The 14,705-nt window shown below is 47.4% G+C and overlaps 2 protein-coding genes across 3 annotated transcripts; one reads left to right on the top strand and one right to left on the bottom strand.

Annotated features, from left to right (window-relative positions):
- Positions 1-1,673: 1,673 nt before the first annotated feature.
- Positions 1,674-8,093, bottom strand: LOC136965086 (bifunctional apoptosis regulator-like). Of its 2 annotated transcripts, none has more exons than XM_067259085.1 (9): positions 7,797-8,093; positions 6,837-7,139; positions 6,388-6,486; positions 5,961-6,063; positions 4,848-5,017; positions 4,620-4,764; positions 4,131-4,307; positions 3,179-3,375; positions 1,674-3,103 (listed from the first exon to the last, which is right to left on the bottom strand). In XM_067259085.1, exons 2-9 carry the CDS (start codon positions 7,130-7,132, stop codon positions 2,911-2,913), a joined length of 1,380 nt encoding a protein of 459 aa, XP_067115186.1. In that variant the 5' UTR covers positions 7,133-7,139; positions 7,797-8,093; the 3' UTR covers positions 1,674-2,910. The 2 variants fall into 2 exon arrangements, with proteins under 2 accessions (XP_067115186.1, XP_067115187.1); XM_067259086.1 differs by having other exon boundaries at positions 6,837-7,135; positions 7,872-8,093.
- Positions 8,094-9,713: 1,620 nt separating this feature from the next.
- LOC136965049 (zinc finger protein 107-like) lies at positions 9,714-14,053 on the top strand. Its single transcript, XM_067259034.1, has 3 exons — positions 9,714-10,450; positions 10,683-11,380; positions 11,821-14,053. Exons 1-3 carry the CDS (start codon positions 9,769-9,771, stop codon positions 13,993-13,995), a joined length of 3,555 nt encoding a protein of 1,184 aa, XP_067115135.1. The 5' UTR covers positions 9,714-9,768; the 3' UTR covers positions 13,996-14,053.
- The last annotated feature ends 652 nt before the right edge of the window (positions 14,054-14,705 follow it).

Genomic DNA, 14,705 nt, shown 5'->3' with positions numbered 1-14,705 from the left:
GAAATCTAGAGAAACTGCAGTCCTTGGAGCTGCTCTTCCTCCTGACTGGTCCACAGCGCCTGTTCCTCTTTAATCTGTGGGGGCTCCGGGAGAGAGAGCTGCTTCACTTCTGGGGGAGGAAGAGGCAAGACAACAGTTAGATGCCTTTTATGTCTCATGACAGCTGAAATGTAGGTCTACATATATAGAAGTACTGACTACACTCAAATTAAGTAAAGAAGTGTGGGCTTTGACTTTACTCTGACAAGTAAAACGTAGCCATTACTACTGTCTGTGTCACGCAGGTAACTGGACCTCACATGAATGTCATTTTTGATGGCGACAACAGCTCTCTCATATATGGCCATATTTTTTTGTATTTGTAGGCTATAATCGCAGATCCGTTTTATATTTGCAAACGTTTTGTGAGTTAGCAAATGTTTTTTTCGTATTGTGTATTTTTCGATTTACAGATTATACATTTACACACGGATTGTTGCACACAAATAATATTGAGACAAATCTATCTCGATATCAAACCTGTTCGGTGTAGCTTGATCTCGTGTTGAGTATAACACCCGTAGTAGCCGTGCAATCTCCTCTGTGGAATCAGATTTCTTCTTTGTAGCCTAGTCAACAAGCGTTTTTTCAACTCCACCAAAAATCTCCAGCGCTATATTGCTAGTGTCTCACGGATACGTTTTGGCATTTTCGAACCTTGCTCAACGGATACGGCCCTTAAGCTTCTTAATTAGCTACTCTACTGTCCAGGCTAGGTTTTCCGTTTCCGGTACGTAGCCCAATTAATTCCGGATGTAAACAACATCAAGATTTACCAGTGATTATAGTTCCCCCCCTATTTACATAACTGTAGTGATGTCCTCTTGTATTGAACCCAATATTAAATATTTAAAGAAGTATAATGATGCATTTTGGCATTATTTATAGCAAGTGATAGATCACTCACACCCATCAATGTGATTTGTCTGCTATCGGACAGTTTAAATTGTTTTCCACCACTGGCGGCTGAGGCACTGGTACACTTTTGTGTACAAGGCATTGTTATTATACGACAACTCTGTTGTATCTTCCTAATTTACCTGAGGCCTGTTCCATAAAGCAATTAAACCGAATAAGCCAAGTTTATGTAGGCAACGTTTGTCTGACTCATTTCCAATTGGTTCGGTTCCGTAAAAGCCAGTGGAATATCGTTCAAGCTCAGTTACTACGGCAACTTATGCTGCGAAACTAACCGTAAGCCTAGCAAGTTTTGTTGCTTAACCAGACGTTCCTTTAACACTGACCTGACGGGGGAGCAACAATTTACCACGGACTTTCTGGCGTGCTAAAGTTTATGACACTTTAAACAGTCATTTAAAACAGGCTTCGTTCCCATAGCTGCTCTCCTTCTGTATATTCCTCTTCTTTAGCTTTTAATAGCAGATTGCAACCAACGTTCATGTTAACCGCTAGGCTTCTACTTCTACAAGATACAGTAGGCGGCAGGCCTATACCCATATGTCCATACCCTCACCCCAGTTTCACAAAATGAGGAAAATAGAAACGTATATATTCCCTAATGTTATGAGTAACTTGGGTCATTCACCTAGCCGTGTATAGATTCTGATCAGACACAAGAGCAATTGTTGTGCTTGTTGCATATGTAACAACTATTAAATAACTGAGGGCATATAATCTTAAATAAAAACTTTATTGGCATGTTTTCATCTTGGAGAACACAGGAGAACAGAATACCAGCGCAGAAAGTTCTAGAATTCCTTTCAAGTGCAACATTTAATCATAATGTAAAAAATAAAGATTTAATTTAATCAAATATTAATCATATTAACAAACAACTACAACCCAAAAATTTGACCAGTATATTGCACACTGACAGAAGTTTTTTCTTTAACGATTAAAAACAGAGGTTGGCCAGTAAGATTAGTTACAAACAAGCACACTAGCCCTATATACCATGTTGTACAGAGAAGCAGTCCTAACCCAGGTGGGCAGAGATTCACCTGGGCCAAGTGCACCAGCGTCCCTTCCATGGTAAACAAATGGACAAGCAAGACAAATTATTTACCTTAAACTGAAAACTTAAGGATCCAGATCTTCCTTCCAGAGCATTCCTCTTTACCTGGCCTTTTATTTAAGAGAAAAACACCCTTTAAGATGCACTGGGAGAAGCTCGTGGAACGGTTAAAAAAAAAAGACAGAAATATGAGGACTAGAAGGACAGAAGAAGACAGATGTGAGGACGAGAAGAAGAAGTTTGAGCCAATAGAAAGGCTTTGCTTGGCACAACAGGAAGTCAACAGGAAGTGAAACAGACGCCACTGCTCCTGGTTGGTTGCAGAAAAGACATTTGTCCTTAACTCCGCCGCTAGCGACACACCCTGCCCCGTCGCCTCCTTATTCACACATTCGCCTCATCAATAAAAGATTGGGAGAGAAGTAGAGTGACAGAAAGAGAGATTGTGAGAGTGCGAGTGAGGTAGAGAGAGATAGAGTAAATGTGAAAGAGTGTGTGACAGACAGAGAGGTAGAAAGAGAGTAGCTCTACAGATGATCCTCGCTCCTCACAGCCTGTTTGAAGACAACAGAGGTCTCAGTCTGACCTCACAGACGTACTGTAGAGCGTCCTGTAGAGCGTCCTGTAGAGCGTCCTGTAGAGCGTCCTGTAGAGCGTCTAGCTGTCAACTCCATCATCGTCATGCTGACTGGAGCTTCAGTCCCGGCCTGGGCCAGGCTGCACTAGATGATCTGTGTGTGTGTGTGTGTGTCTCAGACAGCATGTGTGTGTGTGTCTCAGACAGCATGTGTGAGTGTGTCAGATGGCGTGTGTGTATGTGTGTGTCTCAGACAACCTGTGTGTGTGTGTGTGTGTGTGTGTGTGTCAGATGGTGTGTGTGTCAGATGGCGTGTGTGTCAGATGGCGTGTGTGTCCGGGTGCAGTAGCTGCTGAACCACCAGGTCTATGTTGATGATGACGTTGAAGTAGAGGCCCCAGTAGAACATGCAGTTGCAGATGAAGCGCGGTGTGGCGGGCCACAGCAGGGCGAAGGCCAGGCCCTGGGACAGCGTCCTCCACAGGTGAGCCCACATGCGCCTGGGAAGGCCTCTGGAGGAACACAGCACCGCTCAGACACTGGGTATGTCTGTGTACCTACACGTGTGTGTGTGTGTGTGTGTGTACCTGATCAGTGCACGGGTCCACAGACGGTACAGGGAGCATCCCTCCAGGACAGACAGCAGCATGGCGTTCACGATGATGAAGCGGGACGTCCAGTAGTGCACCGACAACCAATCCCACGCAAACTCAGCGATCAGCTGGTACGGAAGCAGGAAGTATTTCACCAGAAACTCCACCCACTGGCTCCAGCTAGGTTGTGACTTTGAAGCAGGAATGGGGTTAGATCACATTGGAATCCATGTCACATTTCCATTTAATTAATTTAGCAGTCGCCTTAAAGAGAGACATGCCAATAGTGCACATAGAAAGCACAGTAGAGCCCGACCAATATATATCGGTATCGGTATTTATAATGGCCGATAAATGTATAATTGTTTTTTTTTTAAGGACTAAATTTCATATCTTAAGTTTGTACATTATACATTTTATTTATCAGAAACTGCATTAACATATTATTTTTGTGAGGAAATAATAATAGGAGTCAGATGGCTGAGCAGTTAGGGAATCGGGCTATTAATCATAAGGTTGCTGATTCGATTCCCGGCCATGTCAAATGACGTTGTGTCCTTGGGTAGGAACTTGACCCTACTTGCCTCGGGGAATGTCCCTGTACTTAGTCGCTCTGGATAAGAACTTCTGCTAAAAGTGACTAAATGTAAACTACAAATAACTACTGTTAGGGAAATCAGTTTGTTTTGTTACGCGTTTCTGGATTTTTAAAATATTTTTTTATATCGGCTGATATCGGAATATCAGATTTTTAAATCACCAAATATTTGTATCGGTATCGGCCTTAAAAATCCTTTATCGGTCGGGCTCTAAAGCACAGCAGAAGATCATGGATCAGAAGTGTAGAGTTCTAACAGTAATTCAGTGGTCATAGTCAAGGAACGGTCTGTGCTTACCAGACATCTCAAGTAACCTGCCAGGCACAGTGTAAAGAGCTGACTGGTACCTGTTTGTTGAGGCTGTCGTCCATTGGCTGGCTGGTGTGTGAGAGGGTGGGGCAGCAGGTGTGCAGGAAGGGCAGGAAGGAGTCCAGGTAGTCAAACAGGTAGAGGTAGAGGAGGGTGAGGCGGGGAGAACTCTTCAGAGCGTACAGCAGGAACAAAGATTTACCTGCATTCACGGCCTGCACACACACAGTGCGCAACCACACACACATGCGCACACACACACAGTTATAATTCTGTGTGTACTTCTGACCTTTTGAGCTGGTGGATGAGGGAAATCACAGGGGGGAAAGAGGAACAGTTTGGAAGGGAGTGATGAGGCGAACCCCAAGGAGGTCAGAGATAACAGAGGTCAGAGATAACTGAGAAATCAGAGATAACTGAGAGATCAGAGATAACTGGAGATAACTGAGAGATCAGAGATAACTGGAGATAACTGAGAGATCAGAGATAACAGGAGATAACTGCAGGAGAAGCCCCTCCCCCCTCACCTTGTACTCCCAGAGGTTCTGTGGAGGTTTCCCCCCCAGGGCCCTGACCCTCTCCAGCTCCGCCAGCATGGCCCGCCTGTGGGCCTGGTTCTCTATGCTGTAGGGGGGCAGGGCCAGCTCCTCGTCACCCAGCATCAGCAACAACCTGCACACAGACACCGCTACATGACCACAACATCACCACAACATGACCACAACATCACCACATGATTTGATGTGTGCGTGTACCTCCCGTTGACGTCAGCCTCCAGGAAGCGGTGTGTGTAGAGCTGGGCCCAGGGCCCCAGGTGCTGCATCCACTCCTGCACCTCCACTGGGCTCCACCTGGAGATGGCCTTAGCAACCAGCTCCTCCCCCTCCCCCTCCCCAATGCTCCAGTGGTAGCCCAGCAACAGCACCTGGAGACACAAACACACAGACATGAACACTAAGGTTGGGATTAATTTGTGGAGTGAGTTAGAAATACATGAACTATTATAAAATAATTTGAAAAAACGTTGGCAAAAATCTATTTAACTGTTATTTCGGTTACTAAAATAAACTAATTTGAACCCCCGCACACACACACACACACACAGGGTGTAACACACAGATCCAGACCTTGGTTGACACAGTGAAACACACACACACAGACGTTGCTCCTCTCTGCCACATGGACAATACAAACAGAACCGTTTACTCACTCACACTCCCTCCAGGTAAACACACTTACACACAGGCTCCAGACACACACACACACACACACACTTACACACAGGCTCCAGACACACACACACACACTTACACACTTACACACTTACACACTTACACACAGGCTCCAGACACACACACACACACTTACACACTTACACACAGGCTCCAGACACACACACACACACTTACACACTTACACACAGGCTCCAGACACACACACACACACTTACACACTTACACACAGGCTCCAGACACACACACACACACACACACACTTACACACAGGCTCCAGACACACACACACACACACACACACTTACACACAGGCTCCAGACACACACACACACACACACACACACACTTACACACAGGCTCCAGACACACACACACACACTTACACACAGGCTCCAGACACACACACACACACACACTTACACACAGGCTCCAGACACACACACACACACACACACACTTACACACAGGCTCCAGACACACACACACACACACACTTACACACTTACACACAGGCTCCAGACACACACACACACACTTACACACTTACACACAGGCTCCAGACACACACACACACACTTACACACAGGCTCCAGACACACACACACACACACACACACACACACACACACTTACAGCCACACATGAGAGTGCAGTGAGGACTCCAGAGAAGAACCCCCCGGCTCCTCTGGGCTGGCTGCTCCTGGGGACGCTTCTGGAGGCCTGCTCCTCTCCATACCTGCACAGGTACACATATACATACACCTGCACATATACACCACATATACACCTGCTCCTCTCCATACCTGCACAGGTACACATATACACACCATATACACCTGCACATATACACCTGCTACTCTCCATACCTGCACAAGTATACATATACATATACACCTGCTCCTCTCCATACCTGCACAAGTACACATATACACCTGCACATATACGTATACACCTGTTCCTATCCATACCTGCACAAGTACACATATATACACCATATACACCTTTACATATACGTATACACCTGTTCCACTCCATACCCTATGTGTGTGTGTCTGTTTACCTCTGGAAGGCCAGGAGGCTCTGGGAGATCTTGGGGTTGTTCTGTATCTCTGCTCGTCTCCTCTCCACTACCTCTGAGAACAGCTTGTCAGCCGCATCCCTGAGAGACGACAAGAAGGTGAGGAGAGGAAGGAGGGGTGGTGTGTGTAGTGGGTATGTAAGGTGTGTAGTATGTGTGGGGGTGGTATGTGTAGTGTGTACAGGTAGTTTGGAGTATTTACATTTCATTCATTTGGCAGACGCTGTCATCCAAAGCGACGCGCGTACGGAAGCACAGCTGATCAGATCAACGATCAGAAGAGCAAAGCTCTGACAGTGTATCAGCAGTCAGTCAAGGAACGGATCTGTATTAATGAGCCTCAGCCGCCAAGTAACCATGCTTCCAGCTAGCAAAAGAGGAGTCCTCCGTGAGCAAGCACGACCCATCCCAGCAGCTGGAAGTTGACCTACCTCAACAGGATGTTGATTTTGGGGAAGCCCTCCCACTTCTCTCTGCACTCGGGGCACTCTGTCTTGTGGGAGGAGTCCCACCACAACGCCAGGCAGTGGCGGCAGAAGCTGTGCCCACACGTCAGCGTGGTGGGGTTCACCAGGATGTCATAGCAACAGTGGCACGACAACTCGCGCTCCGAGAGGGCCAGGTGGGGGGAGGCGAGGGGGAGGGGGGAGGGAGCCACGGGGTCGGTAAAGACCCCTGTACCCTCTGCGCCGCTGATGTCCTCTCTCATCTGGGATGAGTCCATCATCCGAGGCCTGGAGGGGGAGGGGGAGGGGGAGGGAGAGATAGGGGGGGAGAGAGAGAGTAAGAGACAGAGATAGAGTCTGTATTGCATAAACGCTCTGACATCATACACATTCAGTTCAGTCCATAGCACAACCTGTACGTTCACTGCAGGGCACGCACGGGTGTACACTGGGCCGGCGCTATCTCTGACCTATGGACTCCGTAACCCATCTGTATGCCAACTACAACAAAATGTCGACAACCTATGACACTTTGTTAAGTTGACACAAAGGATAATAACGAGCGTTAACGAGTCTCATCTTTACCGCTGTTTCAATTACAACAGCTAGCTAGCCACTTAAAGAATTGTTGGCTAACTGGCTCATTCTGGTCAGCTAGTAGCTAGTCTAGCTAGCTAACCAGGAAGTACGTCCACAATTTGTACAGGCGAACGTCCAAAATAATGACACATGACACTGTCTCTTGACCTACACTTCAACAACTCAAGGAATATCCAGTAACTTTTTAATTGACAATGTGTACATAGCAGCTAGTTATGTGACTGACTATAACATCGTTGTGTTGATAACCTGCAGCTAGCTAGCTCAATTCGTGACGTTATGTCTGGCTTTAGCAGGGGGTGCCCCTACAACTTTGCTAGCTATAGCTAATTCAGTTAATCTTACCTGACGAAGAAAGGTAGTCAAAATATCTGGACGATCATATCACAGCGTCAGGAGAGATAAATGTCCTGCTACTTATTCCAAGTTCAGTTGTGGTCGATAGCTGGGAAGATCATCATTCTTGTCTTGCATCAACTTTCGCAGGACTTGCAGGTTAGCTAGCAGCTAGCTCCCGAACCCAGTTTAACACAACTCCCACGCCACCCGCTATGCTGTCCCGCTCCTCATTGGCTACACTCAACATGTAAAGTAATATGATTGGTGAGGTCAGCTCATCGACATCATTGAACAATTTCGTACACGCTCAAGATTAAAGATGAGGTCAGAAAGCTCCGGTTTTTGACTTTCGGCTTTCCCCTTTTATGTTTTGGAAACACATTTTGTGTCACGTTGTAACCTAGGTGAACGGGGTTTGCCTGTTTACAAGCAGTAAGTAGCAAGTGAACACAAACTCCGCCTCGTCGGGCTACCCTAGTTTGTACATCGCAGTGATACATTGTTCTGTCGTCAGCATCTGCGCATTAAGACAGAAGTAGTGAATCACTTTTCCGTTAGCCGTAGGTGTAGCCTAGCCTATTTTATGACCGTCTACTGTCATTTTAATAAAAATATATCAATAGCACGTATATTTATGGGTTCCAAGTAGGACAATAGACGTTAATCATTCTTGATCAAAGAGTTCTCATCTTACTGTCTGCCATCAACCAGTTTTGTCTACCCAGGTGAGTGAGAAGAATAGAAACAGACAAGTCCGATTTTGCTTAGCCAGCGAGGTTTTACACTATTTCATTTCATTGGTGTTATTAGACTTAACTGACATATTTGTCAGTTTATGTTCTGCGGGTGTGTACTCAAGATTGAACCAGCACCTATGTCACTGGTCAGTTAGACCAAAAACGTTGTTGTCAAGGATTGTAAACTTGCTAACGTTAGCACTAGTAGGTTGCAAACTAGCTGATGTCAGACAATTTTGGATGCAGTTAAACATTTGCATGGGGTAGCTTTCTAGTTTTGTATTCACGTCTCCCTGGTCTTAAATCAGTCGCAGTCGCTATCTGGAATATTGTAGGGACAGGAGACGGTCACGCTATTGGCTGACAGTCCGTGGGGATTATCATACGGGTTGTGGGACTGTTAATGTTCATGTCTTCATTCATGTCATCATTGTTGTGTTAAATTTAGGCCATTTAATATGTTGGGGACTGTTAAGTGATGTCACCGTGACCTAGCTTGTTGGGGATCTAATTGGATGATTTCTTGTCCGTTCGCACTTATTTGATAGACGTATATTGAAAGTTAATAAGTCTAAATTCCGGGGTCATGTGGTTTATGACAAAGAGATTTGCTTTGCTAAAAACATTTTGGATTTTGGTACTTCTTCATTGTAGCTTGTCTCAATACATGTTATTGTGTTGGTTGTTCTGTATGTACATCTTGTACCATTTGTAATATTTGTATTTTTTGTTTTTATATTGTAAATTACTGCAATTTATATTTTATTGTATACTTTATTTTAATCTAATTCCACTTAGCATTGCTAGGTATGTACCCTTAGTATAGTTAGTCCTCATATAAAATTTTTTGATTCCTGTATGTTTAATGTTTGCACCTTCCTGCCAAAGCAAATTCCTTGTCTGTGCAAACGTTCATGGCGAATAAAACGAATTCTGATTCTGATGTTTTAAGTAGGTTCTATGTAGTGTCATTATCCGGCATTTAATCCAAAACGTGTGGGTCAATCAGCTAACAAACTTGACCAAGTCCATGCGAGTAGTTTACTACCATCATAGTTACCTAGTTACATATACATGTGTGTGTAGCGCTCGATAACATCTGTTCTGCTGTTCTCTGTTGGAATGCAGGAGTACACAGTGGTCTCTGCCCTGAGCCAACCTGGCCTGTAACCACAGCAACCAGAGCTGGGGGTAGATGCCATGCTTTGGAAAACAACAAACTGGGGGACATTCTAAGAATCATGGACTTGTCTGGGGAGGAGAGGGAAGAGGGCACCTTTAGAGCTGCCAGGCTGGAAGGAGACCAGAGGAGAGACTCAGGAGAGACACCCTGCCACTGCCCCCCACAGGAAGTGGGAACCTTCACAGGAAGTGGGAAGCGGGTCTCCCAGACAGGAAGTGGAAAGCGGGTCTCCCAGGCAGGAAGTGTGGTTGTTACGTGTGCCCGTCACAGTCGCTGCCAAGTTAGGGTGAAACTCAAAAGACTTTGTGTTCAAGACGAAGATAGAAAAGATGATCCAACCGAGTCTCCTCCAAACACAGAACACAATGACGAGGACACTAACCCTGCCATTTTTAAGTGCAATGATGAATTAGAGGTGCTGACTGTTCAAGTAGAACAGGGGGAGGAGCAGGAGAAGAGCGATTCAGAGGACAAACTGCACCATTGCGCCAAGTGTGGGAAGACCTTCGCCAAGTTGGAGGCTTGGAAGGATCACCAGCAGACTCACACGGGGACCAAGCGTTACGGGTGCCCTTACTGCGACAAGGAGTTCTGTAACTCGTCAGGCATGAGGATGCATCAACAACAAGTGCACCCTGATAAGGGAGCCCTTTCTATGAAAGCTCAGAGAAATTCACGAGTTCCTCCTGGAGAGAACAGTGAGCTGCACGCCCGTGAAGAAGAAGAGGAGCCACGTTTTGGTAAGTCTCAGATCATGGAGGTTTGGCTTAAACAACACGATTTCTTAGGTGTTATTTTGCACCGTGCCTGGTAAAATACCCCTATTTCTTGACTCTATTAGAGCTACGCACTTCGGATCCTGTGCGTTATTTGAATGTGGCTTTGGTTTAAAGCGTCTGTTCAATGAATTGTGATGTGATGGTTAATGTGATGTGTCGCTGTGCCCTTAAGTGTTTCCTGTTTCTCACGTAGACAGCGTCTCCCACTTCCTTTCTGAGGTGGAGGGCTGTGCCAGGAAGCCACCCCCCTGTGCAAGGAAGTCACACCCCTGTGTCAGGAAGCCACACCCCTGTCCCGAGTGTGGAAAGGAGTTTGTGAATCAGAACAAGCTGAAGCGACACCAGATGACGCACTCCGGAGAGAAGCCTCACCGCTGCTCCGTGTGCGGTAAGTGCTTCCTGCAGAAAGGGCAGCTCAAGGTTCACGAGAGGATCCACACCGGCGAGAAACCTTACTCCTGTTCCATCTGCGCTGCCAAGTTTGCTCAGGTGGGGGATGTGAGGAGACACGAGATGAGGCACCTGGGGGAGAGACCGTTCGGCTGCTCCGAGTGTGGCAAACGCTTCATAGAAGCGCGGCTCCTGAAGGCTCACGAGCGCACGCACACTGGGGAGAGACCGTTCGGCTGCACTGTTTGTGGAAGGAGGTTCTCCACCTCGTCCTGCCTCAGGGATCACAAGGTCACCCACACGGGAGAGAACCCGTACTCCTGCTCCGTATGCGGGAAGGGCTTTGCCACGTCCTCCGGCCACAGGGACCACGAGAGATCGCATGCCGGGGAGAGACCCTACCACTGCGCCGAGTGCGGGAAGAGCTTCTGTCGCCCAGGGCAACTGGTGAAACACCTGAGGAGACACAAAGGTGGAAGTGATGCCCAAAACCCCAGGAAGGTGAGCTGGACTAGATGTATTTATGTTGTCTTGTCATCAAACACTATGTTGCAGATTTTTTACCTGTTAAATTTGCCTGAAAACACCTAAACAGCATACCCAAAGTAAATTGAAAGCTGTTCTTGAACCATTTGGAGTACATGCATGTAAATTGTCTCTTTTGAAAGCTGGCACTCTGAAGTTATTTCCCTGTTGTCAGGACCCCTGTCAGTCCTACTAGTGTTGAGTAATAGCAGCTTGAACACAAGGAAAGTGAAAGTTTCTATTTCCGCCTAGATTTTGTTTTGAAAACAGAGGCCTGAAGAGGCCTAGAGGTGGTAGGTATTAGCTGGAAGACTAAATTGGTGCAGACGGACCTGCACGAAAAACAGGTTAAAACAGTCAAATATTTAATTTTTATTGTGTCTTCTGTCACTCTGTGCCTTCTTCTTCTATCACAGGGTCCTGGAGCTCCCAGACTGGAATGGAAGGCAAAGGAAGACAAGCTTAAAGATGATAAGGATGAAGGAGATCTGATCAGCTCAGATTTGGATCTGGTGGAGCTCTTGCATCACCACAATGACCTCAACACAACACTGGAGATGGAACATGAAGAATTAGTTGAGGAAAAAGAAGAGGGGAAGGAGGATGGAGGGGAAACAAATGGTGTTGGGGGATTCATCAATTCTGAAGGAGAGGAGTTGGACATTTACTCTGAGAACCAGCAGGAGAACCAGCAGGAGAACCGGACAGTGAAGAAGTTCTACCGCTGCCTTGAGTGTGGGAGGGAGTGTCCATCCTTCTTCAGACTCCAGATGCACATGAAGACCCACACAGGAGAGAAACCTTACCCCTGCCCCACGTGTGGGAAGCACTTCCGCCAGAAGGAGCACCTGAAAGAACACAAGAAGGTTCACACGGGGGAGAAACCCTACTCCTGTTCAGACTGCGGCATGAGGTTCAGTCACCAGGGGGCGCTGAGGAGGCACGAGCGCTCAAACACAGGAGAGAAACCCCACCCTTGCGCTGCGTGTGGCAAGAGGTTCACCAGGATAAGCAGTCTCCGAGAGCATCGAAACACGCACACAGGAGAGAGGCCGCACTGCTGCAGCGTGTGTGGGAAGACCTTCTTCAGGCTGTCGGCCCTGCAGAAGCACCAGGTGACTCACACGGGGGAGAAACGCCACGCCTGCAACGTCTGTGGCAAAGGCTTCTCAGAGGCTTCCACCCTGCGACGCCACGAGAGGGCTCACACCAGAGAGAAGCCCTACCAGTGTGAGGACTGTGGGAGGAGCTTTTCCCAGCTGGGGAGCATGAAGAGACACCAGCAGATCCACTCCAGGGACGGGCCACGGCCCGGTCTTCTGCCTGCCATGGCTGATCAACTTGATCCACTTTCTCTAGGAGGTCTCAACCCTATCAGTTACCATGGTGACCTGAGAAAACAGCCACAGTGTCCTGAAGAGCCTGAGCATGATGATGAAGAGGAAGAACATGACGAGGCTAAAGAATGGAGTTGTTTGTTCAAATCTGGATCATCGTCGGGTGTTTCCAGGTGTGTTCACACCTGCCACTTATGTAGACTTCAGTTCCCCCAGTCCTCCAAACTACACAGACACCTGCAGACTCACCCTACTCTCGCCCAATCAGGAAGTGAGCCGCGATGGGAGCGGAGCCATCACCGAGCGGCAGACAGACAAAACCACGATGCAGAGACTCAACATGGGACGACCGCTCATCAGCATGGAGACCAGGGGTCAGAAGAGGGCGTTGAGACCATCATTTATGCCGGGCCTCCAGGGAACGAGGATGAGAAGGAGGAAGAGGAGGACAGAGAGGAAGGGGAAAATCAATTTGGCAGTTTAATCAACTCTGACGGCGAGGAAGTGGAATGGGACTCTCTTGATCTCAGTGAGTGGGGAAAGTCAATCCCGAGTAATGCCCACATTCAAACACAAACCATCGTGTCCACAGCTACTCGGCCTCTAACCAGTGTTGTGTTTTCCACCGCAGATCAGAGTGTGAGTTCCTCCGCCTCGAGCCGGGAGAACCAGCCTCTCTCCCCCCCGATGCAGCGTCTCAGAAGCAGCCTCCTGCAGCGGCCCAGCGGCTCCCGCTGCCCCGTGTGCGGGCGGGACTGCAGGAAGCCCTCCACCTTGCAGATCCACCTCAGGGTCCACTCAGGGGAGAAGCCCTACCAGTGCACCCTGTGCGGCAAGCAGTTCACCCAAAACCGCCACCTCCAGGACCACCAGAGGGTTCACACGGGAGAGAAGCCGTACCGGTGCTCCGACTGCGGCAAGAGCTTCGGCCACTCAGGGGCCTTGAAAAGGCACCGGCTGTTCCACGCGGTGGAGAAGCCATACGTGTGCTTCCTGTGTGCAAAGCGCTACACCCGCCTGGAGCGTCTGAGGGAGCACAAGAGGACCCACTCGGGGAACCGCTACGCCTGCCCGGACTGTGGGAAGGTGTTCTTTAAGCCGTCTGACCTTGGCTCTCACCGGAGAACCCATTCGGAAGAGAACCCTTTCCGTTGCGACGAGTGCGGCAAAGACTTGAGCACGCCGCAGAGCTACCGCAGACACAAGAAGATGCACCAGAGGAAATCTTCCACCGTGCAAGAGCTGCACGCATAGCTGTCTACCCTCACCGTGGTGTGAATTGACATGTTTGTCTATTTGTGCTCAGCCTGATGTGAAAAGTATTATTACAAATAAAATAATATATGGTTCATCCACCATGTGTCCTCCTTATAGTTTGGGTTTATTTGGTTTAATGCATCACAAAAGGGATTGTCACCCTACAGATTTAGAGTTGATGGGTAGAGAAATTACATGGGCTCCTGTGATTGGATGTTGAAATAATAACCTGGGCTGGTGTGACTGGATGTTGAAGTAACACGGGCATTAACATGAAGACCATACCATTTTGCGTTAATTGTGAGATGATTGAGGTTGATTTGTGAAATTACAGTGGTATTCACTTAAATAAAGGGCAATAAATAGATATAAAGGCCTTCTGAACAAATAACTGAATGAATGAATGTCAGACATAAGTCTCGCCTGTGTACTTTATGTATTTCGTCATGGTTCTGACATGACATGGTTCTGCAACTGACTCGGAACTTAACCAGGTTGAAACCCGGAAAGTCAACAGCTGCGCTTGGTCGCAAGGAGCAAACGTAAGCCATTCGGTAATATGTTAACAGTATCATGCAGACAAATGCAGCTAGCTAGCATACATTTAAACCGTGGCATACACTGTAGACAATATTTACTAAAAGGAGACAAACGTTTGGGGTCTGTTTCAGCCTAATAATTGATGGAACATTTAAAGAATAGAACTA

This window comes from Osmerus mordax, chromosome 21 (assembly GCF_038355195.1).
Source record: "Osmerus mordax isolate fOsmMor3 chromosome 21, fOsmMor3.pri, whole genome shotgun sequence".
In the NCBI taxonomy this organism is placed as follows: domain Eukaryota; kingdom Metazoa; phylum Chordata; class Actinopteri; order Osmeriformes; family Osmeridae; genus Osmerus; species Osmerus mordax.
The sequence above is the reverse complement of the archived record's forward strand: the minus strand, read 5'-3'. Positions and strand labels throughout refer to the sequence as shown.

Bases quoted from the DNA above. Each gene is read 5' to 3' on its own strand.
- LOC136965086 (XM_067259086.1), bottom strand. From the start codon at position 7,925: ATGCAAGACAAGAATGATGATCTTCCCAGCTATCGACCACAACTGAAC. The intron at 6,064-6,387 runs GTAAACAGACAC...GTACCTGTGCAG, and splicing joins AGCCTCCTGGCCTTCCAGAG to GTATGGAGAGGAGCAGGCCT. The intron at 4,308-4,619 runs GTGAGGGGGGAG...GTGTGTGTGCAG, and splicing joins AGAACCTCTGGGAGTACAAG to GCCGTGAATGCAGGTAAATC.
- LOC136965049 (XM_067259034.1), top strand. From the start codon at position 9,769: ATGGACTTGTCTGGGGAGGAGAGGGAAGAGGGCACCTTTAGAGCTGCC. The intron at 10,451-10,682 runs GTAAGTCTCAGA...TTTCTCACGTAG, and splicing joins AGAAGAGGAGCCACGTTTTG to ACAGCGTCTCCCACTTCCTT. The intron at 11,381-11,820 runs GTGAGCTGGACT...CTTCTATCACAG, and splicing joins ATGCCCAAAACCCCAGGAAG to GGTCCTGGAGCTCCCAGACT.